A 27,609-nucleotide genomic window follows, 5' to 3' on the forward strand; every position below is an offset into this window, starting at 1 on the left:
GTTTTCTGTCTCTAAAGTCATATACAGTTTTTACTGCTCTCGCTCCTGCTTCGCCCATAGAGCCCTTGTCCGTTCCAGAAGTAGCAGAGTCACTTGATTTAGTTTCTTCATCTTTCAGGTCTTCCTCTGATCCCAGCTGACGTCTCAAAAACTCTTTAGCTTTAAAAATGGAGTCAATCTTCTCTCTTTTATCGTTGATTTTAAAAATGACACATTTGGGAATTGCCCACCGATACTGAATTCCATTGGTTTGAAGAAATGAGATGAGCTCCTTGTAGCTTTTCCTCTTTTGACGTATTTCAAATGGAATATCTTTTAAAGTTCTGATGGTTATATTCCCAGATTTCAGTGGATTTGCCGAAGTTGCCTTTAATATTGCATCTCTGGTCTGTCTTCTTGCAAATCTAACCACAATCTCTCCAGGCAGGCTATTTTTCTTTATATAATTGGAGTATGCCCTATAGGCAGCTTCCATATCTTTTATTATTTCCTCCGCTGATAAGCCTGTTACTGGAGCAATAATCTCGCTCAGAGTCTTCTTCAAATCTTCTTTTTCAGTTTCAGGCAATCCCTGAAATCTAAGAGTCATATTAGCTTTTTCCATTTGAAGCTGTAACAAACGAGTTTCCTGAAGTTTTTGTGTTGTTTCCACATCTGTCACTCTTTTCTTCGCTTTCTTATTTGCGGTGTCCATTTCTGTAATTTTTCCAGTAGCTTGCTCCACTTTCTTCTCCGTTTCTGCCAGCTGGCGCTGCTGTTGAGCAAAGGTTTGATTTAATGTAGCCAGTTGCTGGTTAATACCACCGAGTTGATCCATTACCGGTTTCAGTATATCCGCTAGTAACTTCATGACGTCTGCTCCCTCTTCCAGTCTTGGACTCTAACTGCCTGGTTTCGGTTTAAACTTTCCTCGGGAAGCTGCCATGTTCCCTCTTTGTTTACAATTTCAAACCGCTTTGTCAGGACTCGAAAGACTCGTCTTTTTGCTATCGGTACTCAAGTAAGTCTCTCAATATAGTTTCACTGTTTGTTTCCCCCCTACCCCCTTCGCTGCATTGATCTGTCTCTGCGCTCAAGAGGCGTCCCTCCTTGCGCTCCGCTTTTCCCACGGGGGTGGTGGTACTCAGTTTTATCAAAATAGTCCGTTTACTTCGAACTCACGTTCATTGTTGGTCCTTACACAGACCTCGCTCTCTCATTCGTTGTTCCGCTCGATCTCCTGCGCTTGTCCCGGTCGAATTAGCTTGTACCATATGGTCAGTCAGCAGTAGGACCGTCAGGGCGGAGGGAAGCCTCTATTCTCCGATATCGAGCCAACAAAGAGGCTAACCCTCAAAAGCCCTCTGGCCTGGAACCCATCGCAAGGGCTCCGTGGGGGTGCCGCTTGAGGCAGCACCCCTCCTTGCCGCTGGTGTGCTAGTCGCCTCCCCGCGAACTGAGGAGAGCGACTGCCATCGCCAATCCGCCAAGCAGAAGGCCCCCCCCATTTTGATATCACTCATTGGCACTGAAGTCATTTCAAGCATCATAGGGTTGAAAGTTTCCTATTGGCATACTCTCTGTCTGTGAGGACGTGAGACACTTGTCTGAAAACATGGCCACAGAGTTCACGTTTACAACATATATTTAGACATGGTTCCCTCTCCCACAAGTTGTTTGTTGCAGAGATGGAATGAATAATAATTATTTATTGGGATTTATATTCTGCCCTCCCCCCTCCACATTTCCTAGAATGCATGCCCGTGCTCTGTTTGTAACATAGAAGAGGTAGACTCCAAAGTAAAGTTTGGATGCTTTGCGTGAAAATAACTTTATAATATATCTTCTGTATTAAACACCCCACGTGATAGCTCCAGCCACATGGGGACCGGTCACTTCTGGCTGTGCTATAAAGCAGGTCTTACAAAACCTCGCTCTTGAATGAAAATAATTGAATGAAAGTAATTTCAGATTTCTCAACCACCACTGTCTCTCTTTGGCAGCTGGAAACAGAATATTGGGAGGTAATACTTGGGCTACTTTCTTACTGGTGTTCCATATTGGCCCATAGCAGCTTACATTTCCATGTTGCTGCAGTTCTACTTAACACAACTGAACTGGGGATAGGACGGATTGAATGCACTGGAGAACAGCATGGAGAAGATATCATGGGACGGCTTTAAAAGTTTTTCTAGCTACTCAGCCTTCCATAGACCCTGCCTTTGAGTTTCAGTTAGTTTTTTCCGTAAAGTGTGAGATATGAACATGTTGCTTTTAGAGACAGTGGTAACTGAGATCTTCAGGACTCTTGGTTCTATCCTGGTTTCTGAATTCTGTAATTGTTCAGCAAACATGAAATTTGGACAGCCCATTTTTTTATTGTCAACGATCTAAGCATCCAAGGTCTAAGCAGAAACACGGCAGAACAAAATGATGGACAACCCAGAATAGTCAGCAACTCTGCAAAACTAGGACATTCTGATTTTTAAAAATATTCACAAAGTGTATACACAAGATATATTTTTGCCAGCTTTCTGCTGAATTTTATGTATGCAAATATTTATCTTGCAAAAGGGAATTCTTAACCCAGAAGCTTTAAAAGAGCAGACTTCTGAGGATTTGAAAGGGGGTGGGGGGGATCAAAAGTTAGATATGGGTAAACATATTTTCCTGCATGACAAAATTAACTGCCCTCCTAAAGCTTTTGAAGATGTTTGACAGTTTAAACCCAGTTTAAAAGTTCAGACAGGTGTTGAGCATATTTTGCTATGAGAAACTGGTGATATAAACTTATCACATATGAAGTCACACAGGAAGTACGGTAACTTGAAATATTAATTCTGATCACTGAGTACTTTTTTTGTAGAACGAACATATGCAAAATAAACATATTCATCATTATTGTGAATGTTAATTATTTATCTGTTGGGTAGTTGCTTACCAGTTTAGGTTAATCCCACACTGCCTGTACCAAGTCAGTATCCTTCAGCCACTTCCATGCGGGTATAAAATATTGCTATTTTTCGATATTTCCAAATCTAAGTACCAGAATGGTATTGGGATTCAGGGTTTTGTTTGGAAATCCCAATTTTTTTTCAGCTCCATTTTATCCTATGGGGAGGATATAATGGAAAATTGATTCAAGGGTATCTCGGGCTCAGTGAGGGATTTGTTTTTTGAGGTAGAGGCACCAAATTTTCAGCATAGCTGCTGGTGCCTCTCCTCAACCCCTCCCCCAAATTTCAAAAAGATCAGACCAGGGGGGTTTACTTCTAGGGGCCCCAAAGGCGGTGCCCCCATCCTTCATTGACTTCAATGAAGGGAGGAAAGGCATAGGGATCACAGTCCCTTTAAATGCCTTCTCCAAGCCACAACCTGCAAGTGAACTCAGAAGGCATTTAAAGGGCTCACAGTCCTTTGAAATGCCTTCTCCAAGTGGTGAGTTCACCTGGAAGTTGTTTAAAGGGACTGTAATCCCTTTAAACACCCTTTAACTTTGTCTATCTGCAGGTCCCAAAAAATCCTGAATATTTTCAGGATTTTTTGAGCTCGACTCAGCTCGACCATTTTGGATAGCTGAAAAATGGCCAAATAACTATCCAACTGAAAGAACACCTGGAAAATACTGATAAGGTACTTTTTGGATTTTTCCCCCAGTTCAGATTTAGCCAAATGTACACCCCTAATCAGGATTCCAGTGTTCCTGATGATTTGTTAAGGGAGGGACTCATGAGTGCAAAATAGCTGGAATCCTTTAATGAGTTGATGTAAGGTGTGGTGAGCTGATTACCTAAGAAATCTTGGTTTGGTAAACACCTGTGAGACCCAGCACAATAAATAACCAAAGGTCTAGTGGTAACCAAGAAATTGCTGAGTAACTCTAACCAGGTAGGTTAGCTTTTATGTTTCCCGGAGAATCAAAATGAAAACTCTATTTGGTCACTCTAAGTTGGCTACGACTTGACAGTACTTTCCACCACCACCATGTAGACTCAGCTAGAATTTCGGGATAATGGTAGTCTTTCCCTTTGTGACATGATCGAGGTTTATAAGATTATGCATAGGATAGAGCAGGTAGAGAAAGAAGAACTTTTCTCCCTTTCTCACAATACAAGAACTTGTGGGCACTCAATGAAATTGCTGGGCAGCCAGGTTAGAACAGATAAACGGAAGTACTTCTTCACCCAAAGAGTGATTAACACATGGAATTCACTGCTACAGGAGGTGGTGGTGGCAGCTACAAGCATGGACGGCTTCAAGAGGGAATTGGATAAACATATGGAGCAGAGGTCCATCACAAGGTATAGATAGGAACTCTCAGGCTGGGGCAAGGGATGCTCTGTATTCTTGGGGGGGGGGCAACAGTGAGAGGGCTTCTAGTGTCCTGGCTCCACTGGTGGACCTCCTGATGGCACCACTGTGTGACAGATTGTTGGACTGGATGGGCCATTGGCCTGATCCAACACTGGCTTCTCTTATGTTCATATGAAGTGGCATTTTTTTTAAGTGCATGCCCCTAATTGCAAACATTCTGTGGCCCATCTTAAACATCCTGAATTTTGGTCCTGTTTATGCTTAAATCGGTGTAAACCTAAGCATTTTTTATAATAATAGTATAGCTTAAATGTATTTATTAATTTTCTTTGCTTGTAGTTCCTCTTGTGCCATGACTTTGCTCACTCAGAGTACAGTATGGCTGTGACCCTCAAACACTGGGAAGAGCAGGGGTTGGCATCAGTGATGGTGGGTGCTCAGGCTAGAAGCCCAGTGGCATATGTTTATAACCTATTCAACAGAGTGGAATATATAGTCTATCAAGTTTACTTAATGTTGCTTTGTGGGATATATCTTCAGTTGAGACATATATTGCCTGTGCAAGGATTAAGAGAGCTTTTTTAATTTTGCTGCCATGTTCATTCTGTGCAGTCGGTACAATTGTAACTTTTCCATGACATCACTGCTAGCTCATCCAATCAGTGCCAAAGGATGTAGTACTGCACAGTCCTGTAAATAATGGCGGTGGAAAGTGCCTTCAATTCGCAGCCAACGTACGGTGACCCCATAGGGTTTTCAAAGCAAGAGATGTTCAGAGGTGGTTTGGCATTGCCTGTCACAGCGTACTGACCCTGGGCTTCCTTGGTGGTTTCCCATTCAAATACTAACCAGAGCCACCTTGCTTAGCTTCCAAGATCTAATTAGATTGGGCTACCTGGGCCATCCAGGTCAGGACCCTATAGTAGGGTGGTTGTTTTTTTGGCTGACTTAGAAGAAGAGAAGCAGAAGAGATTGGATGTATTCCCCACCCTTCACTCGGAGTCTCAGAGCAGCTTTCCTTTCCCTTCTCCTCCCCACAACAGACACCCTGAGAGAGGTGGGACTGAGAGAGCTCTTTCAAGGACTATTGAGAGAACAGCTCTGAGAACTTGTGACTGACCCAAGGTCACACCAGCAGCTGCATGTAGAGGAGTGGGGAATCAAACCCGGTTCTCCCACATTAGAGTGTATGCTCTTAACCACTGCACCAAACTGGCTCGTAAGATTTTCAAGGCAAGAGTGACCCTGTAAGGTTTTCAAGGCAAGAGACGGTCAGAGGTGGTTTGCCATTGCCTGCCTCCTATTGTAATACCAGAATAAAATAGCAGTGTGTCTTAGGTAAAGCTCCTTCATCTGTAAGATAAAATAAAAAACTAAAACATCTGAAAGATTTCTTCCACAAAGCGACTTCTGATCATTCTCCAAACTTTTTAAAATTCAAATAGAAATTTATTTCTGGACAGGTGTGATTCTCTCAATGAAAGAGCAGGTAGTTTGAGTTGTCATTGGAATAGCTGTCATGCTGGTTTTTATCTATACTTGGGGAACAGCCCGTGTCTGTTGATCTGGAATGCCTGTATCATTTTCTTCTTAACAGGAGGAATGTCTATAGGAGTGTAGGATTAGATGTAATTTCTTTGCACAGAGAAAGGTAGGTTCAAACATGCTTCACCTGAATTTATGTGGAGCTGCTTCTGTGAGGAAAGATAACTACAGCAAATCTTTTTTTTCCTAAGGCTTGATGAGAAAATCAGCTCACAAATACAGCTGAGTTGCCGGTGATAGATTTGGCTGGCTAAGCAAAAAGTGATCCAACTCCATTAATTGTTAAATGGAATAGAAAGCAGTGAGCACAGAGCTACTTCCTGTGTGAGGTTTTTCTAAAGGTAGGAATCCCAACAGATTACAGTGCTTTCTCCAGATTAGGTCCATCATGACTACCTACGTGGTCTCCATTACCTGTGACAGAGGTGAAATCTGTTTTTAAGCAGCAAGCAACTATCTCAAACTGAGATCATCTGTAAAAAAAAAAAAAAGCTGATATTGACCATGCCAGAGGATTGCACAGTTCAGTAAGTCTTACAAAGGCACTGCTGCTGTGGTTTATGTGCAATTTTATGTAATACCACCCTTTGTCAATAGAAAACAACTCCCCAGTTTTTATATAGCATTTAAATATATTCCTTAGATGCCCCATACATACACCCAGCGTGAAGTTTTTTACACCTTATTAATTCATAAGAGTTTAGAATATAGTTCAGTACGTTATTTGAGAGAATTTACGGAATTGATCAGTTTATTTTCTGGAGTAAAGCTGTGTTGCATTTTTAAGTAGTTTGTACTTTGGTTTAGGGGTGTGCACGCAAAAAAATAGTCGGTATTTTTTGGGTTTGGGTATACCAAAACTTGCAAATGTTGTTATATACCAATATTCCTGAACCCCAGTATTGGTATAATATTGGTATTCAGGAAATAATTGGTATTGCCGAATTTATCCCTTTGCTCCCTGAGTTGCACTGCAGCAGCAGCAGCACGCCTCAGGAACTGAAGTTTTAAAGATCTTCCCTTCCCTTGCTGAAGCATGCTGCTGCTGAGGCGCAACTCAGGGAGGGAAACTTTAAATAGCTTCCCTCCCCGAGTTATGCTGTGGGGCTGGACCACCTTTAAATGCCTTCCCTTCACTTGCTGACATGTGTCTCCACCATGGCACAACATGAAGAGGGAAGGGAAGGCATGCACGTGGTTTGGCTTTGGAAAAGCCATTTAAAGGGAAATCTGATTCGGCTGAATAAATACCCCCAAAATACCAATAAGATATTTTTCGGTTATTTATTCAGCTTGGTATATACCGAGCTGCGGTGGTTCAAGTGGTTAAGACGCTGAACTGCAGGCTGTGGAAGGTCGGTAGTTCAGCAGTTCGAGACCCGAGTGTGCCGCATGATGGAGTGAGCTCCCGTCTCTAGTTCCAGCTCCTGCCAACCTAGCAGTTCGAAAGCAAGAAATTGCAAGTAGATAAACATGTACCACTTCGGTGGGAAGGTAACAGCGTTCCGTGCGCCTTGGTGTTTAGTCATGCCGGCCACATGACCATGGAAATGTCTTCGGACAGTGCTGGCTCTTTGGCTTTGAAACAGAGATGAGCACCGCAACCCTAGAGTCAGATTCGACTGACTTTCGAGCAAGGGAACCTTTACCTTTACCTATATACCGAGCACACACCCTACTTTGGTTACTCTGCTGTTTGCAAGGTTTGGGAATAGAATATTGAGTCCTTGAAGCACAGGTTACATTTTTTAAAGTTGCACTGTGGTGTCCCGACTACTGTGAATATGAGCTATGTCCTCCAGTGGATGAAGTGCCAGAAAGTTGAGTAGAAAATATTTTGGGGGTATAGGTATAAGGGGGGGGGGTGAATTTTGCTTGTAACATCTTTTCCAAACTTGCTGTCTCTTGTGATTGCTCAAACAGGCATTATTCAGTAGTTGTAAGAGTTTTGTTTTGCTTTCATATCCTTCCGGAATTTGGAATAGAGAAGCAATAATAACTTACTAATACTTGCTCAGAAGAGCTAATCATGAGCATAAGCTTGTAAATGTGGTGGGGTTTTTTGAACTGGAGCTGTATGAGGAGCTCTGCTGCCATGCCTGGACATTCCGCCTTTACTTTTGGTGCTTCTGAGTCAGACTATGGATAAGCTGTTGCTCCTTCAGCTTCAACTTTTCCTTCTTTCCATCTGCAAAAAATCATTCATTGGTTACTAAAAAATCATTTTCTAATTAAATTTTTATATATCTAATTATAGAATAGTTGTTTTTCCAGGGGGTGCTGTTCCTTTACTACTACAGAGTATTTTTTAAAGATTCTCTTGGTAATTATGCCAGTGTTAAATTTTTATCCATGGGGTGGGGATTGGGGTAATAATGACTACTTGTACATCAGAAAATTCACTCTGATATAGCTTCTCTGAGTAAGTGGCTGGTTAGCTCACCATCCTCTACCTTGATGATAACACAGCCTCTTTTTCTGCAAACAAAACTGTGTATGTGTTTTTACCATAACCTATGGATAGTCATTTGAGTGGGCAGGGCTATTTTTGGGCAGGAACGCACAGGAACGGCGTTCCAGCTGGCTCCCAAGTTGGCCACGCCCAGCAGGAACTCATTAGCATAATAGGCCGGCTGTAAAAAGGCAAATTACATCACCTAATACAGCTCGATACACTGCAAAATCTAAAACTGAATAATTCATTATGCAGGACACTGACTAACATCAACACGACAATCCTAGTCAACCCAAGCCTCAACATCTTTAAATTACTCCAAAGTACTTTTGAAATTTTAACAAGCTTTATACTTACTTGAATCTAGTTAATACTTACTTTGTTTTAAGTCAACGCTGTATTGTATTTGTTGCTCACCAAGCTATGTATTACATTCGAAATTATAGAAAGCTCTATACTTACTAGAATCTAGTTAATACTTACCTTATTTTTAGTCAATGCTGTAATGTATTTGATATTCACCAAAATATGTATCACACTTGATATTTTAGAAAGCTTTATACTTACTTGAATCTAGTTAATACTTACCTTGTTAATAGTTAACGCTACACTGTATTTCTTACTCACTAAGCTTTGTATTACTAGGTTAAAACGAAGTTGTTCATGCATACTTCATCATATGTATAAAATCCTCAACTTCAATAAAAAATTTTGAATTAAAAAAAAGAAAAGAATTCAGAGCATGCGAACCTGATTCTTACTAAGGTGGAAAACCTGTGTCAACACTTTGTCTTTCAGACTCCAGCTGAATCTCAAGGAAAGGGCTGATCTAAAACCCTTCTCCCTGACATCTAGTTTTATGTCTGAATATAATACTCACAGCTGATGACACAGCCTGTCTTGTGAACCCCCACTGGCGGTCTGAAATTGTACAGCCCAGATACAGGTCCACCACACCAGTTGGAAATAGGGCTCAGTCTTGTCTGGTGTATGTGGATCAATTTCCATCATCATCAGCTAATAGAGTTATCAGTTAATAGAAAGAATATGCTTGGATGTATGAAAGATAGCATCTCAGTGGTGGATCCTTGGCTATTGTGGCAAGTGAGAGCCATGTGGACTGAAAGAACACCCCTCCGTGAATGCTGGATGGTTTCAAATCTACATTGTCACTCTGGGGAACAGAGGTGTTTATATTTGGGGAAACTGTTGTAAGCTGCTCTGAGATAAAGTGGGCTAGAAATTCAACTAATCTTCATTCACTTGACTCCTTACTGGAGGATGAATAACAAATACTTTGGCACTATTTTTTATCTTGTCCTAGATTTGGTTTTTGGGAATGTTATCAACAAGATCCTTGCTTTTGTATCCATGCCTCCCCCCCTCCCCCGTTTTTTTCTTCTTCCCAATGCTAAAATCACACTTGGACTGGACATGTTCCTTGTCCTTGGCAAATATGACTGATGGCTCTGTTATTTCCAGTGCACTCTGCCCTTTGGTGTTTCTTCCTATCCTGCTCATGTTGGAGATACATATAGGTCACTGCTCTCTGTCAATAATTTAAGTGTGTAATTGCTGTGGACCTTTGGGACCAGTGGCCAGTTGAGGTTCAAACCACAGTTTCTCTTCCCATTTTCTTCACTGTATATAAGACTTTTCTGTTTGGGGGAGGTTTTTTTGCCATTGCTTTCAGACTGCTAGCTAGGTAGTAAAGACTGGCTTTTAAATGGCTATTACAAGTATATTGGGGGTTTATTGATATGTTTTGTGGTCTGTGATAGCATGGACCATTCTTATGCCTGCCTTTTTGCGTGGGTCAGATAGTCAGGAAATGCCAAAAGAAATAAATTTAACAGTAGCTGGCAGGGGACAGGAGCTCCATCTTGACATGGACTTCAGTCTCCCCTGGTCAGAAAGGCTCACAGTGTGGAAGCAAAAATAACGGAAGCTGTAGCAATAAAGTGCTGGCCTGTTTGTAGCCAGGTGTTTGTGTGTGTTTCCCATCCTTGGTTTTCTCTGTTCCTCCCTTCCGAGATTTCCTGCGGTGAACACAAGTTCTCCTGAATCTGTTATCCTTCCCATCCGCAGCTGTGAGAAAGAACGTATTGTACCAGAGGTTTGGGGGTAGCGTCTGGATGAATTTATAGAATACATATCATGGCGGGGGGGGAGGCTGCTAACAGGAGTAATTAGAGATGATTGAATTGCAGCTGAGAGAAGGGTGCATTCGGTTAATTGGGGGTTCTTGTCATATGGTGTTTCTGGGATAAGCAATTATGTAAACGATGGTGCAGTCTCTCCTTGGAATCTGTAAAGGTAGGTGGTGTTCACAAACCATCAACCAGAGAGTGGCTGCAGGGATAGCAAGAGGCAGGTGGTTCAGGCCTTCTGTCTGTGTGACCTAGAGTAGTTAACATTCCTCAGTCTACAACTGGTAGGAGATCTTGATATTGTCAACAAGCCCTAAATAACTGGATTAGGTGAACTACTCCCCCCCCATGGAATTAGGTGGCAACTTAGTTATCACATTTTCCCCCCTGTATGCATGTGGTCTCTTTTATTAGGGCCCCTAAATTAAATACAATCTGACCCTCTGCAAACAATTCCAAGGACTGAACTTCTAACCTCTGCTTTATAGACCTGTAAATTACAGTCCATCTAATTTAGAACAGTGGCAATACAGATGGTCCGTTCTTACTTTTGCAAATAAGTAAGACAGATGATATATCTGAGTGTTATGGGAGTTCAGAAAGGAAATGAGGGGAAATAGCTAATTACCGTACAATTTATTGTAAAGATGATGCCACTTCCTATTCATGCACAATCGGACAGTTGTATAGACAATAATTGCCACATTATGCACTAAAAATGCATTAACTGGTCACATGTGTTGCCAGTGTTCTTCCCCAGCTGCGTGACAGAATCAGTTTTCCCAAGTTGTAACAGAAGACAAACATCATTAAAAAAAAAGCATAGCATTTTATTATATACATTAATATCGCTCATTGTTTTCCGCAAACCTATATGTACAAAAAACAACTTGGGCCTTGTATAAATGATCCGTAAGTACTACAGCCGTGGGAATTGCTTTCAAAACATGAAAGCCCCTGTTAGCTTTTAGCCTGCAGCTAAATAGAGAACTGGATCGTATTAGTGTAGAGCTATTTTGCTGTACACCAACTCATACAAAATAGCTGGTAAAGTGAGGATAGAAGAATGACAGCTTTCATTTCTGTCTTGCGTACACATATGCACACACGTGATATGATAATGAAATGTCATTTCTCTGTATGCACACACACAGAGATATACGGACACAAACACACACACGCACATATATGCACTGACCTGGATGACTCTGGCTAGCCTATTCTCATTAGATCTCAGATACTAAACAAGCTTAGCCTTAGTGCTTGGATTGGAGACCACCAAGGAAGTCCAGGGTTGCTATGCAAAGGCAGGCAATGGGAAACCACCTCTGAATGTCTCTCACCTACAGGGTGCCATAAGTCAGCTGTGACTTGACAGCACTTTCCATCACTAATATGTACGCAGATGAGGCATGAGTATCACAGAGAAGTTACTTACTGTGTAAGAATTACTTACTGCTTAAAAACTAGATGCCCTTTTTCTTTACTTTTGTGACTCTGATGCTGGGTTTATATCCCCACCATTTGGTCCTTGAACAAGTAGGCTACAGAATAGCTAAAGAAATGCATTTTACTAGCTAAATGAATAGCATTGTCAAATCTTGGTTTAGCCATCGAACAGTGTAAGTTGTATCTGTCAGCCTGGCAAACAGGCAGAAAACAGCATTCAGTAGAAAGGAAATCCTGAAGACTTTGCTCAAAATATGGTTGCCACTCTTTTAATGAGGGATGGGGGGAATGGAAGGGGCAGCTAAGATGAGAACTGGAGCTGGGAATGTATTTCTTCAGGCTCATTGGGCGTTTTGAGTCTGATGAGGCTCCAGATGGAGGAATGTTGTTTATTTTTGCTTTGTTTGGATGGCAAGGGCAAATGTGGAATATGCAGCAAAATTGTAGAATGAATGATACATTTTAAAATGTGTCATGTTCATCAACATCTGGTGTGAAATCATTTTAGAATAACAATCTAGATTAAAGACTTATTTTGTCTAGCTCTGGGCTGAAAAGAAATAACAGTGATCAAGAATGACTTGTTAGATCCACTTGTTTGAGACGGTGATCAAGAATGACTTGTTAAATCCCTTAGTTTGAGACGGTGATCAAGAATGACTCGTTAGATCCATTTGTTTGAGACGGTGATCAAGAATGACTCGTTAGATCCATTTGTTTGAGACGGTGATCAAGAATGACTCGTTAGATCCACTTGTTTGAGACGGTGATCAAGAATGACTCATTAGATCCATTTGTTTGAGACGGTGATCATGAATGACTCGTTAGATCCATTTGTTTGAGACGGTGATCAAGAATGACTCGTTAGATCCATTTGTTTGAGACGGTGATCAAGAATGACTCGTTAGATCCATTTGTTTGAGACGGTGATCAAGAATGACTCGTTAGATCCATTTGTTTGAGACGGTGATCAAGAATGACTCGTTAGATCCATTTGTTTGAGACGGTGATCAAGAATGACTCGTTAGATCCATTTGTTTGAGACGGTGATCAAGAATGACTCGTTAAATACCTTTGTTTGAGACGGTGATCAAGAATGACTTGTTAGATCCATTTGTTTGAGACGATAAACAAGAATGACTTGTTAGTCCAGTAGCACCTCAAAGACCAGCAAGAGTTCCTGGGTATCAGTTTTTGAGAGTCAAAGCTTCCTTCATCAGACACGAGCAGAATAGAAATGGAGATAAAAGGACTCAGAGATCTCCATTTCTACTCCATTTGTGTCTGATGAAGGGAGCTCTGCCTCTTTAAAGCTGATATCCGGAAACTTTTGTAGGTCTCTAAGGTGCCACTGGACTCAAATCTAAACATTCTACTGCAAACCGACATGTCTACCCTCTGAAAGAATGACTTGGGGACACCGAATAAAACAAGAGTCCAGTGGCACCTTGAACAGTAAGAAGATTGATGCCAGCATCTGCTTTCATGAGTTGGAACTCACTTCGTCAGCTTCAGACTGAAGCCAGTGTCTAGTATCATCCTTTCCTAAGCTCTGTTCAGTGGGAACTCTCAATGACAAAATGGCTGTTACGCCATGGAGGCAGAGTGAAAATGATAATACCATGCCCACACGTTCAGCTGGGATTTAGAGTATTAATGTTTTTACAGTATTTCATTGCAAGGAGATTAATCTGCTTCATTTAGTGTGCTGGGAAAGGAGGTTCAGTAACAAAGGTGTGAAATAAGCTATGACGGCCTTAATTAACAGTGCATTACTTAGGAGTGAGAGCTGGAGGTGCTAGAAAGAGAGAAAAAGGAGCTGTTTGCATTATCAAGAGGAAAACAATATATTGTGCAGCCTAAATGAAGGGGGGGGGGAACCTAGCAAAAATTGATCCTTGTGAACTGTGTTGTGCCGAAGGCTTGTCCACAACAAACGACAATGAGATCATCTCATTCTGTGTTGATTCTTACTAAATGCTGATAAATTGCCACTGCTTAGCAATAGGCTCCCGGCTTCCGAGATCTAAGTAGAGTTCTCACCCTGGTGTACAAAATCTGAGAAATGCAAGAAAGAAAAACTTCTGTCTTGATAGGCAAAAAGCATGTGTTTGATAAGACCTTTATATTTCCAGCGTGTGTGTGTTGAACTGTAGCTACCCCATCCTGCAAGAGGAGTTGTGTGAAAGGGGGGAGAGACAAAGCACTAGTTTCTGATACCAAATGAAGGTGCCTGGAGAGGGGTAGTTGCTATCAGGGTTTTACCTCCAGCCCTGCCAGCTTAAAGAGGGCTGCCAAGAAGGAAGGGAGGGAGGGCCCAGAGAGAGACTGTTGCCAGCAGGGGCAGAGCTTTTCTAGTCAGGGTCAGTAATGGCCCATCTTTGGAATTAATGTATGATTACATTCCGAATTGAGGCTATTACTTGGGCCGATATTTGTTTTCATTGAATTTATAATAAATACTTGTGCATTTTTGTATATTTGATAATATTTATGCTTTAATTTTAGACTCTTGGGCCCTTACATTCTGATTTCCTTAACCTTTTGGCTCTTAATTCAATTCATTTTGGTTTAAGTCCCCCCTCCCCCTCCATCTGTTTTAGAGCTTTTACCACCTGCCCTGCTCCTTTCCCCTCCCCTGTTGATTGGTTTGTCACTGCCAGGTAGATTTGTTGCATCTTTGTATGCAAGTATTTATGTATGCATTTATGGCCTGTTATTTTCTTGTATTGTAAGGGGCTTAGAGTCTATACCTAGTGGAGAAAAGTGGGGTAAAAGTCTCCAAATAAATAAAATTAAAATGAATAAAACTGCTGAAAGAGTTGGGTATGTTTAGCCTGGGAAAGAGAAGGCTTAGAGGGGACATGATTGCAGTCTTCAAGTGTTTGAAGGGCTGTCATGTAGAAGATGGAGAAGATCTATTCTCTCTTGCTCCGGATTGCAAGACTAGATCTAATGGGTGGAAATTACAAGGGAGTCGTTACCGGCTAAATATCAGGAGAAACTTCCTAACTGTAAGAGTGGTTGAGCAGTGGAACAGTCTGCCTCGGGAGGTGGTGGATGCTCCTTCGCTGGATGTTTTCAAGCGGAGGCTGGACGACCATCTTTCGGGTATGTTGTAGGGCTATCTTTCGGGTATGCTCCTGCAGAGTGCAGGGGGTTGGACTAGATGACCTGCAAGGTCCCTTCCAACTCTAACATTCTATGATTCTATGATACTACTAGAAAAGGGTAGAACTACATGGTCTACATGGAAGCTTAAGTGTGTTTGCATAGTTGGGATTCTTATGATTAGAAGCAGTCTGCGCTTTAGCTCTTAATGTATCGCTACACTTCCCTTTTCAGCCATCAAAAAATAGCAGAAGGAGTAGAGGTGGTCATACCAAGTTTTGAACATGCTGGTTCATGGAACATGCTGGTTCCTGAAACATGCAAGAGGAGACAAATAGCGCAGAGCAGCTTCAGGCAGGGCTCCAGAGGTTGGCACACGCATTGAGTTTCTATGCCCTTAATTCCATTGACAAGGAGTTCACTTTCTAGTCTTGCCCTCATAGGATATAGTCTAGGATTGATTTCTTCTTGGTTTTGCCAGTAATTGTATTGAGAATACAGAAAATTCCACACTGTATTCCACAGCTGTACTGAACTCTACTCCATGAAAGTTTATACTTCAATAAATCTGTTAGTTTTTAAGATAGAAAAAGACTTTTTATTTAATATTACAGCATGTTCAGTGTCTGGGTCTGGGTCTTAATCGTGTTATCCTGAAAGCAGTCCTGGGTTGGGAGAAATGTTTTGAAAACATCTGTCCTCTCCATGATTTCTCAGGCCAGTCTATGTCGGGGCTTGCAGGAGAGATTTGGTGTTTGATATTCAAGCTCAGACATAAAGATCAGGCTACAGCTGACTCCCAGGAAGTAGCTAGGTTCTCCTGGTGGCCCAGACACTCGCCTGGCGATGATTCCAATATTTGGCTTCCTGAGGGTTCATCAAAATTCTGGCCTTAATTAACAATTAAAACTTGCAGCAGAATAATCAATCTTCTAGGACCACCTAGGAGTCTGCCTTACAGTGCAGATATGATGACCTCACCTACGTCCCTCCCTCAGAGGCAAGATGTCCTCTCCATTTTTCCTTCCCTTTCTGAATGAGCAGTCCCTTCTATCTACTTTCTTTTCTGAAGATTTATGGCTGTCCCACCCTGTCACAGTATATTTTGCTGCTGGTTCAGCCCAGGAACTTGAGGGAAGAGACAAGATCACCCTCTTAACTTCAGCTTCTGAAATGGCACACAAGAGTCTTTTTAAAGTTTTTATAAAAGGTCAAGTGAAGTGAGGGGTAAAATGTCTGAGGTAAATCAGTATAGGTATAGACTACAGTTCATATGTTTCAAGCAATTGAGAGTTTCTTTTCATACAGTTTTAGAATCTTGTAAGATGAGACACTTTTGTTTCAGTGTTTCCTAAACACTCCAGTATACTTCCTTGAGTTTAACTGACTCTTCAGATTTCAGCAGATAGACCAGGAATCACTCCACTCCTTAGAACTATCTTCCTTTTTAACTGGATAGGAAATGTGAAGATATGTCAGTGTGAATAGGAGTCTTTACTGATCTACTCACTCCTCCTTGCCAACCTTCCTAGTTCTCCATCTGTGTTAAACTACTCTCAGTCAGGGCTAAACACAAACTCAGTCAGCACCCAACTCTTCTCCATCAGGGCTAGACTCGGACTCAGTCCTCTTCAGCATTCAGCTCTGAAGTCTTTCTGCTCAACTGATGCTAACCAAAGTTCTTGTCACTCAAGCTCGCTGGCTTTAACCCTTCATAGTAAAGGTAAAGGTTCCCTTGCTCGAAAGCCAGTCGAATCCGACTCTAGGGTTGCAGTGCTCATCTCCGTTTCAAAGCCAAAGAGCCAGCGCTGCCCGAAGACGTTTCCGTGGTCATGTGGCCGGCATGACTAAACACCAAGGCGCACGGAACGCTGTTACCTTCCCACCGAAGTGGTACCTATTTATCTACTTGCAATTTCTTGCTTTCGAACTGCTAGGTTGGCAGGAGCTGGAACTAGAGATGGGAGCTCACTCCATCTTGCGGCACCCGGGTCTTGAACTGCTGAACTACTGACCTTCCACAGCCTGCAGTTCAGCGTCTTAACCACTTGAGCCACCACAGCCACCTTCATAGTCCTTTGCATATTTACACAGCACTTTTTAGCTTTTAAAGTGCTGTCCATCACAGCAGACTTCTTTGGAAATCTAATCATAAAAGAAAGCCAGGGCCATCACCCACCTCCTAGCCTTTTCAAGTGGACAGGGTACCACTCAGAAGATCCCGCCTACCCATTACCCCACTTGGTACCCATCATTCTCCTTTCCTTTCTTGTGACAATTTTTGAATGGTTTTAGCTTTTTCGGTTGTCACCTTTACACAATCTCCTAATAGGAGCAAAGATCCTGGCATTCCTTCAATTAGAGACCACTCCAAATTTCCTCATCGCAGATAGAATTCTGGAAATTTAGCCCAATGATAGAGAGAATCCGAAAATGCCAGCAATAGAATTTGGCCAAGAGAAAGCAGGATAAAGAGGTCATCCAGAAATGAGCAAATGGGGTTCAGTTCTCCATTCCAGGCTGTTTCTCCAGCACTACAGGATAAGGCTTAGTGGTGTAAAAGTTTGATCTGACCCTCCCCCGACGGTTGCTCCTCCACCACTGGAAATCACTGGACAGAGACCCCCCTTCTCACCTAGACCCCTCTCCTTCACTATTTCAGAATGTCTCCACTGTGTTGAGATTCCTGGATCAGGCAGTATATGAAACTTTCTTCTTTTCTGTTTTAATTCGCTGCCTCCTCCCCATCTAAACCCATCCCTTCCTTTCCTCTACTCTGAGTGCTGCTCAGTGGAAGAAGTCTTACCCCTTACCCTCTGATTAACCCCCATCCTCCTCCCCCCGGGAAAATGTTTGGTCGTATCAAATACCGAGGATGGATTCCAACTTTTCGACTAGCCCAAGGGAGGAGCACTTAATGTAACTGGGAGGGCTCCCACTAGGACTCTTCTGATTTGCATATTGTTGCTCACTTCACAAACACCAGTGTGATTTTTACATGCCATCTAGCTATTTGTGTTTCAGTACTTCCCCAAATTTTACCTCCGTTTTCCTGCTTTTCCTTCTCTTTTATTTATTTGATTAGATTTATACCCTGCCCTCCCCACAGAAGCAGGCTCAGGGCGGCTTACGTTAAAACTTAAAACAGATTGAAATAATAAAATATTTATAAGGTGCTACATATAGGATGGCGAGAACACAGTTTTAATATTAACCAATCAGCAACAGTTCTAAAACTGCTGTCCAGGCCCCATAATATAATATAATATCTAACAAAGATTAAAACTTAAATACTGTCTCTCTCAGTATCAGTTTTTCCAAACCCATTCCCAGGGTGATGTCCAAGTTATGCTCATTTCAAGCACAGACAAAAGATCCCTTGACCCAGAGGTCTGGGAATGCATGTGTGAAATGAGTGCCCATGTGTACTTTAAATGTTTGTGAAAGAAGACAATAGTATATATTTTGGAAACGTTCTGATGTTTATGAGTGCTTAGAGAAGGGTCACATGCAAGAGAAAGAGCTGCAACCTAGAGATAAAATAGCTAACAGTCCTATGTAAAAAGAAGGTTCCAAGCCAGAATCCGACACGTTCTCCGTGAGTAATACGCATCCAGGCCTAGATGAGGAAACTGTGTAGCAAAGAAACAAGAGCTGCTAGAGAGTCCGGTTATTGGCACAATCATTGACTTAAAATTAATTGATGGTGCTGCATCTTTATTATGCTGAAAGGGCTGTGTAAGGATAATAGCCATCTGGAGAGCTAGCAAGTGATATTTTTTTTAACCTCCTGCAAAATATGTTTAGATCAGGGAAAGTAATGTATTTTGATTCTTAAGAGCATGCTAGAAGTGCTTGTATTTGGAAAACAGAGCTTTGGCCAGTTAATATGCTTTTTAGAAGATGTCTTCAGTTAGGCCTTCTGCATATAGATTACTATACAGGAATTTGTTTAGTCTTGTTTGGCTGGGGGAGGTTTCTTATTCTGTGTGTGTGTGTGTGTGTGTGTGTGTGTGTGTCCTGTTTTGTTGCTAGAGCATCTAAATTTCTTCCATCTATATGTATTCATATATTTACTTCATTTATATTCTACCTTTCTCTCCAGTGGGGGGACCCAAAGATACTGTTCTCCACAGCAACCCTGTGAGGTGAATTAGGTTGAGAGCAACTGGCCCAAGGTCACCCCAAAAGCTTCTGTCGCAGAGCAGGGATTTGAACCTGGGTGTTCCGGATCCTAGTCTGGCACTCTGGCTACACTTACGTCCACCCTACCCCACCCCAGCCCAAAAAGGAAACCTTAAAACCAGAATGTAACAGTAATGGAGACAATTTTGTATTATGGCCATATTGAATGGAAGGAATAGTTGTTAGTCAAATTTATTATGTTGAGAAGTTCTCCTGTTCTAGGATGCCTTCTGGAAGGGTATTCCTGGAGGCTTGACTAATTGTTAATTTACCAGCTTTCTCCCCCTTTTTTGCTGATTATTTTCCTCGGCCGCAGTGCCCACTTGCAAAAGCCACTTAAAGGGAGTGGCTTGCAAGCTTGGAAGTGGGAAGGGGAGTGAAAGGGATAACTGAAATGGGCATTTTAGCAATCCCTTTCACTCCTCCCACTTGGAAGGGGGGGAGCAAAAGGGATTGCTGAAATGGCTTGCAAAAGCCATTTAAAGGGAATGTTCCCTTTAAATGGTGAATGTTCCCTTTCATTGGTTTTTCGAAGCCATTTCAGCAACCCCTTTCACACACACCCCTTCGGGAGAGAAAGGAATTGCTGAAATTGCTTCCAACTGGGAAGGCCTTTAAATGCCTTCTCAATTAGCTTGTGAGTCATGCTAGGTGGCAGCAGTGCCGTTTGCAGAAGCCATTTAAAGGTATCCCTTTCAATGGTTTTTGCAAGCCCTGTCATCGGTGCCAGCGTGTCTGCTGACACAAACCACACATACCCACCTGGAAGGTTTCTGGGAAGTTTGGGGGTTTGTGAGGGTGGGATGGCATGAACTCAAGTTCGTGAACCATGAACTAGGCCAAGTTTGTGATAACTTAGGTTCATGGTTTGGTTCATGCCTATCCCTACTGTGAATCACAACAAAAACGTTGTCCCTGTTGTGTTGTAATGATGCTTTGATTTACTTCCATATACATGTTGCTCCTCTTACAAACAAAACCTGAACTTTGGTCTCTTAGAAATGTTGTAGGTAAAACCACGAGCTGTTGGTAGCCCTGAATTTTTAAGCCATATCCTTTTGGCACTTGACAGGCTAGTGAAATCGTTAGAATGCTATTTTATGATACCCATATTTTCTGATGTGTCTAAAATTACCTTTTGCTTTGACCCTGTGTTGTTCAACAGTTTCTGTTGCTTGAGAACTTTGCTCCTGAAATCAGAAAGAATAGAGATAAATATTAAAACTGGAAAGCCCCCTGAGGGCATGTTCATTCCTACGCTCTCAAATGGTAGTTGAGTTCTGTGTTAAAGTACTTCACTTTCGTACTACACACAGTTCACTGCACGCACCATTTTGGACACAGTAAACTGGATTGCTAATGAAGCCAGCACTGACCTGGCTTCCCCAGTCTAGCCGGATCGTGTAAGATCTCAGAAGCTGAGCCTGCTTCAGCGGGGAGGGTGGGGTATAAATCAAATAAGTAAATAAATAATAAGCTAACTAGGGTTGGCCCTGGTTTTTATGTGGATGGAAGACCACCAAGGAAGTCCAGAGTTGTGACGCAGAGGCAGGCAATGGCAAACTACCTCTGATCTTCTTTTGCCTTGAAAACCCACACCAGTGGTCGTCATACATCAGTTGTGACTTGAAAGCACTTTCCACCACCAGTGAAGCTAACACAATGATATTTATTGAAGTAAACAACTGTGCTGTAAGCATGAATACAGTCTTCTTTTTAGTACTTCCCCTACATTAGCTCATTGTTCCTCTCCGGGGATCACTACTTATTCTCGCTTCCAGGCTGATCTAGTTAGAAATCTTGTGTAAACTGTTGTGTAAATTATTGAACAATTATTGAACAACTGGAAGGAACAGAAGAGTGAGTGAAAAGAGAGTACGCTGAATTGGCAATATTTTACTGCAAAAAGAACTTTATACAAAGTTTTAAGGAACAGTAATGCAGTCCCTTGAAAGAGCATAAATTGCTTGCTTATATGCTAGAAGACACAGATAAAGTTAACAACCCCTCTGTTAGATTTCAGAACAACTCATTAAATGTTCTGAGTACTGACAGATTCGTTTTGGCCTGTTGCCAGCCCCTAGGTCTGAGCAGGGGATCCACCGCTTTCAGGGGCTTCTCCCCATCGTAGACTGTTTGATGCGATGACCTCACCTGGAAGTGATGTCATCATGTCAAGGCCGCTCTGGTTTTGAGGCAAAACCCTATGGTTTGAGGCTGAATTTACCATGGAGTTTCACCCAAAAACCAGAGTGTCACTGATGTGATGATATCATGCAATGTCTCTGCCCACCCCTGGAATGCCCCCCCCCCCAATCTTCCCGCTGGATCACCGAGGGGACCTGGTAAGCCTGGATGGGAAAGATCCATGCAGGTAGCATGATGGTCAACAGGGATGTGCCAGTAAGCCACAGGCTCCACCAATTGGGCATGACATCTGAACTGGGCATAGGACTCAAACTGGGGAACTAAAGCTCATACCTCTCAAGGGCATGCACATAGAACTGCCTGTTGGAGCAGGCGGTTGTGTATCATTTTGATGATCTTTAGTTTCCTAAAAGTATGTGTAATTCTGTGAGGTACTGTTTTGAGAACATAGTGAGAATTATGATTCTGCTGACAAATTATGCAGCCGTCGTTTCTTTTATTTTGCTTCTAGTAAATACTGGATTTTCGCTTTTGGCATCTGCTTTGCAAACTGGAGATCCAAAATAAAATCTCAGACTTAATTTTATTTTATTTACAAATTAAAGGCTTACCACACTTGTTAAATTGTTTGCACCTGCTAAATAATTGCTTGATTTAGGGCAGCATCTTACGTTGGTATGTTTCTCTTTTTCTCCCCTGTTCTCCAGTGGCAGATGAAAGCAAAGTTAGCTTGCTGACAGGACAAAAAATAGGTAAGAGATTTTTGGTTTGACTATGTTGAGCAAACAGAATACCTATAATGAAGTATGGGCTCATCCTAGTTTATAGAAACTGGTGGCTGATATGTCTTTAAATGTTTTTTTTTTAATTAAGAGTCATTCGAGCTCCTGCAGTGATAAATTAAGATTTATTTATTGTTTGGCATTATGTTAAAACATTGAAACATATCCAGGCAAAGCAATAATGTGGCTCTTCTTAAATGATGTATGATTACGTCAGTAGAGCAAACAATGAGTATTTGTGAATGACAGGACTAGATGTTGTTGAAGGCTTTCATTAGTTGTTGTAGATTTTCCGGGCTGTATGGCCGTGGTCTTGGCATTGTAGGACCTGACATTTCTCTAGCAGCTGTGACTGGCATCCTCAGAGGTATAACACAGAAAGATGGAGTACTCTCTGTGTCAAGGTGAGAAGAAAAATGGTAGGCCGGTAATTTCTATCTACTCAGGAAGTTAATGTAGGGCTGAGTTATTATCTTGTAGGAGTTCCCCAGGCTGTGACATGCTAATGGAGGAGCTTTCCTGAGGATGTTCTTCTGCGTATGGATTGGCTGTTGAAATTCTAATCTTATCTGTAGTGCTATTGTAAGCTGTAGAGCATTTTGTGTTTTTCAGGACAGGAAACCATGCCCTATTTATTTTTAAACTCTCTTCTTTCCTGTTGAAATTGTGTTTACATTTATGAATTTCAATGGCTTCCCTGTGTAATCTGACATGGTGTTGTCCAGCCTTTCAGTGTCTTGGAATAAGATACTGTGTCCTGTTTGAGTTAGGCTATGTTCAGCCACTGCCGAAAGACACTGCAGACTGGGCCAACCTGAAACAACAACTGACAGGGTTATACTTTTACTCAGCTGTACATCATCAGACAGGAGGGCCTGGCGGGATATGGTCCATGGGGTCGCGAAGAGTCGGACTCGACTGTGCGACTGAACAACAACAACATCATCCTTACGTTGGACTGGCCATAGTGTCCAAGAGTTGGAAGGAGCCTTCAAGTCCACCAATCCCAACCCTACTGCTCAGTGCAGGGAATCTAAAAGCTAGCATATTCCCTTCAGATGGCTGCCCAGCCTCTTCTTGAAGACCTCCAGCTAGGGTGGCATTGTCAAATTGCTGTTATGGTTAGGACGTTTCTCCTGTGTTCTCTGTTTCCAGCCAACAAAATTAAGAGTAAGCATTATATCCAATTATGGCTAGATAGAAAGAACATTTATTTATTTATTTATTCAATTTGATTTGTATCCCGCCCTCCCTGCCGAGGCAGGCTCAGGGCGGCTTACATTAAAAGTTAAAATATTAAAACACCATAAGAACATAAGAGACGCCAATGTTGGATCAGGCCAAAGGCCCATCCAGTCCAACACTCTGTATCACACAGGGGCCAGAAATACCAGTGCCATCAGGAGGACATTAGAAGCCCTCCCACTGTTGACCCCCCCAAGCACCAAGAAGACAGAGCATCACTTGCCCCAGAGCCCCTATCTATACCTTGTGGCTAATAGCCACTGATGGACCTCTGCTCCATATGTTTATCTAATTCCGTTTTGAAGCCGTCCATGCTTGTAGTCGCCACCACTTCCTGTGGCAGTGAATTCCATGTGTTAATCACTCTTTGGGTGAAGAAGTACTTCCTTTTATCTGTTCTAACCCAACCGCTCAGCAATTTCATTGAGTGCCCATGAGTTCTTGTATTGTGAGAAAGGGAGAAAACTACCTCTTTCTCTACCTGCTCTATCCCATGCATAATCTTATAAACCTCAATCATGTCACCCCTCTGTCGTCGTTTCTCCAAGCTAAAGAGCCCTAAGCGCTTTAACCTTTCCTCTTAGGGAAAGTGTTCCAACCCTTTTATCATTCGAGTTGCCCTTTTCTGCACTTTTCCCAAAGCTATAATAGCCTTTTTAAGGTGTGGTGACCAGAACTGCACACAGTATTCCAAATGAGGTCGCACCCTTGATTTATATAGGGGCATTATGATATTGGCTGATCTGTTTTCAATACCCTTCCTAATAATCCCCAGCATGCATTGGCCTTTTTTATTGCAGTCACACACTGTCTCGACATTTTCAGTGAATTATCTACTACAGGTCTCTCTCTTGATCAGTTTCTGCCAGTTCAGACCCCATCAATGTGTATTTATATTTAGGATTTTTGGCTCCAATGTGCATCACCTTGCACTTGGCCACATTGAACCCCATTTGCCATGTTGATGCCCAGTTGCCCATCCTTGACAGATCCCTTTGGAGTGCCTCACAATCCTCACTGGTTTTCACCACCCTGAACAACTTCGTATCATCCGCAAATTTAGCCACTTCACTGCTTACTCCCAACTCTAAATCATTAATGAATAAGTTAAAAAGCATCGGACCGAGTACTGATCCCTGCAGTACCCCACTGCTTACCTCTCTCCACTTAGAGAATTGCCCATTTATACTCTCTGTTTTCTATTAATCAGCCAGTTTTTGATCCATAAAAGGATTTGACCTTTTATCCCATGATTTTTGAACTTACTTAGGAGCCTTTGATGAGGAACTTTATCAAAAGCTTTCTGGAAGTCAAGGTAAACAATATCTATTGGATCCCCCTTGTCCACCTGTTTGTTCACCCCCTCAAAGAACACTAGCAGGTTAGTGAGACAAGATCTTCCCTTACAGATCACCGATGCATTGACACAATGCAACATCATAAAAACTCATAAACATAACAAATCAGAAATACAGGTGAAGTAATGATGGCCCAATAGGCCATGTTCAGATGGGAACAAAAGTATGGCCCATATCGATGTCCAGAATATCCCTAGCCGTTGATGTTGTTGTTGACATAGAGGGCCTTAACAATTCAGTTGTTATTAGTAACGGCTCCTAATCGAAGAAAAGTTCCGAGTCCTATCTTGGCCTCAACTCTGTGTTGAAGATTAAGAGCTAATGGATCTTCCCAATACCTCCCTGCCCAACTCTTTCACTAAATTTAGTATTATCTCAGTTCTCCATCTGCTATTGGGATTTTGCACTCCAGGAAGAGACACTTTGAGCCATGCTGGGCAGTAAGAGGGGGAGAGGGCCCTTCCTCTCTTACAGGCTGTCCTAGTGTTGCATAGGGAAACAGTGACATTTGACAGGAGAGCTTGAGGCCACAAATCAAGCTGCATGGTCCAGAGGGTGGCAAACTAGCAATGATCTTCTCACAGCATGGCACTATGAGTGTGGATGAAGCTTTGCAGTGCCACATACAGATCCCTGTTCCAGGAGGTTTATTACTGATGTGCCACTATCTCCTCTCCTCCCTTACCTCAACAACCAGAGGGTTTTCCCCATCTTTACTACTGATATCAAGCACGTTCAGCACCTTTCAACTTAGATGCTGTACTTTTTGCAAAAAAGCCCCACTATTTGAAATGAAACCATTTTCAATAAATGTTCTTGAGTAACAAATTTTGTAAAAACAAATAGTAGAACGTCATATGCAATATTAGCAGTTTGATGTTTCTTGGAATAAATAGCAATAATAGAGATCGCGTGGAAGAACAGTTATTCAGCAGCAAATAGCTCCATGTGCCATCTAAATGTCATTTCTGTGCAGACTTCTGACATTTAGGCTGCTCATATTTCCTTGGTTCAATGCAGATAATCCTTTGCATTTTTTTTCTTCCTGACTGTTCCCTCGTGCTTTCTCTATATGGCAGATATTTTCTATTTGAAACTGAAAATTCTCAGCTGATACTTTCTGTCTTCCATGTACTTGAGGATAGCCTCTGAGTATGGAAAAAACTTCCAAGAAGTGACTCAATATTGGTTGGAAAGGTGTGCCCCAGTTTAATCAGAAAGAGGCTTGTAAACACTGCATTCGCTCTCCATTTGCCAAAGATAAATGGAAGCGCTTCCTGTCAATCCATGTTGGAACAAAGCCAATCTCAGTCACAGCATTTGGCAAGCAATTGCTCAGAAAGTTAACAAGCTACCACTTCAAGTTGTCAGTTTAGAACTTCGTTTTTGAAAAGGAACTCAAATACCTCCTGGTTGTCTAGCAGTGAAAAAAAATAACATTAACTTTGGGTTTCTGTTACTCAAAGAGAAAAAAAATATCGACCCCAGAGATGAGTGTTGTCTGTCAGGACCTGTTATAGTGGCAGTCACGTGTTATGTTTTACTCTCGGCTACATGCTTATACCTGAGCATGCGTGACTTGGGCCACTGCTGTTGTCATCCTTGCAGTTGCCTCCTCTCTTGAGCAGTGTTCCCTCTAAGCTGAGTTAGTGTGAGCTAGCTCACAGTTTTTTAGCCTCTGGCTCACACATTTTTGTCTTAGGTCTGGAAGGATGGCTCCAGAGCAAACTAATTTATGCAGCAGCCAAATCACTCGTTCACAGCTTTAATGCCAGTAGCTCACAAAATAGAATTTTTGCTCACTAGACTCCACAGCTTAGAGGGGGCATCGCTCTTGAGCCCAATTTGCTGAAGTCCATTTCTGCACTGAGGAGAAGTAGTTTTGCTGGCCGCCGTCCCCAGAGGATTGGGCCCAGAAGCAGGAGGCAGTTGGCTGTATGAAGAGAGCAGAAGAAGGAGCCATAGGCTGGCAAAGACAACGAGGTATACATATAAAGGGAGAAATGAGACCCATTACAGATCCCTTGTACAGGTCCTACCAAACCTCAGTTGTCCCTGGTAGGATAGGTCTATTCACTGGCTTGAGTTCCCTGCCCAGCAGCTCAGCCAGTGGCCCTGGTGAGAAGTTGGCAGGCTGCTGTCACAAGACTGACATGCTGCAGTGGTCACGGGCAGCAGCAACAGCTGCTCCTCCATCACAGCCTCTTTCTTCTATCTGCCTGGATGGCTCTTCCCAGGCACATCTTCATCTTAGCTCGGTGCACCACTCACCTTTGGGTTTCCCTGCCCAGCACTGTGTGCTAGCAAAATAAGTCCCATGTTGGCTGTTGCTACTCTAGGCTGGGGAACAGAGCAGAGAGTTATCACTTCACTTTTTCTGTGTGAAAAAGGGTGCTGGGTGAGATGGGCCACAGGTCTGATCCAGCAGGGCTCTTTGGATGTTCTTATGACAGTTGATGCTGTGCCCACTATCTGCTACTGCTGACTCTTTTGCAGGGTTGTCTGTAAGCAGCTTAAGTACAGGGGCATGCATGTAAACGGATTAAGTCACCATGGAAATGGCAAGTACTCTGAATGTAACCAGGACAGGCCACTTGGAGTAGGATCCCAAATACCGAGCAATTTGACTGTGCCCCTTGAAACTTCAGAGTATTTAATGAGTATTTCCCACTTAAATTACAGCATTCCTATGAAGTGTATTGTTGTTATTATCCCCATAGCACAAATGGATGGGGACTGAGGTGAAATTTGGGCCAGGGGTTCCCTGCCTTGTCCTCTCAGCCTTTGAACTGTACCAGTTCTCCTGCCAGCTCTCACTCTAGCACGCGGTCCTTTTTCTAGTGCCTTAGAAAGGCAGTGGATATTCTGAATAATAAGCGTGGTGGTCT

General features: G+C 42.4%; 1 protein-coding gene across 1 annotated transcript in view; it reads left to right on the plus strand.

Moving 5' to 3' along the window:
* The window catches only part of PARD3B (par-3 family cell polarity regulator beta), a gene marked incomplete at its 5' end in the record, with an annotated part of 453,865 nt that overhangs the window by 81,270 nt on the left and 344,986 nt on the right, over positions 1-27,609 (plus strand). Inside the window, one exon of the mRNA XM_015415996.1 lies at positions 22,044-22,088. Coding sequence (XP_015271482.1) covers positions 22,044-22,088 — 45 coding nt within the window. The remainder of the gene's footprint in view (positions 1-22,043; positions 22,089-27,609) is intronic.

The sequence above is a fragment of the Gekko japonicus genome, unplaced genomic scaffold (genome assembly GCF_001447785.1).
Source record: "Gekko japonicus isolate JY-2015 unplaced genomic scaffold, Gekko_japonicus_V1.1 scaffold123, whole genome shotgun sequence".
Classification (NCBI taxonomy): Eukaryota; Metazoa; Chordata; class Lepidosauria; order Squamata; family Gekkonidae; genus Gekko; species Gekko japonicus.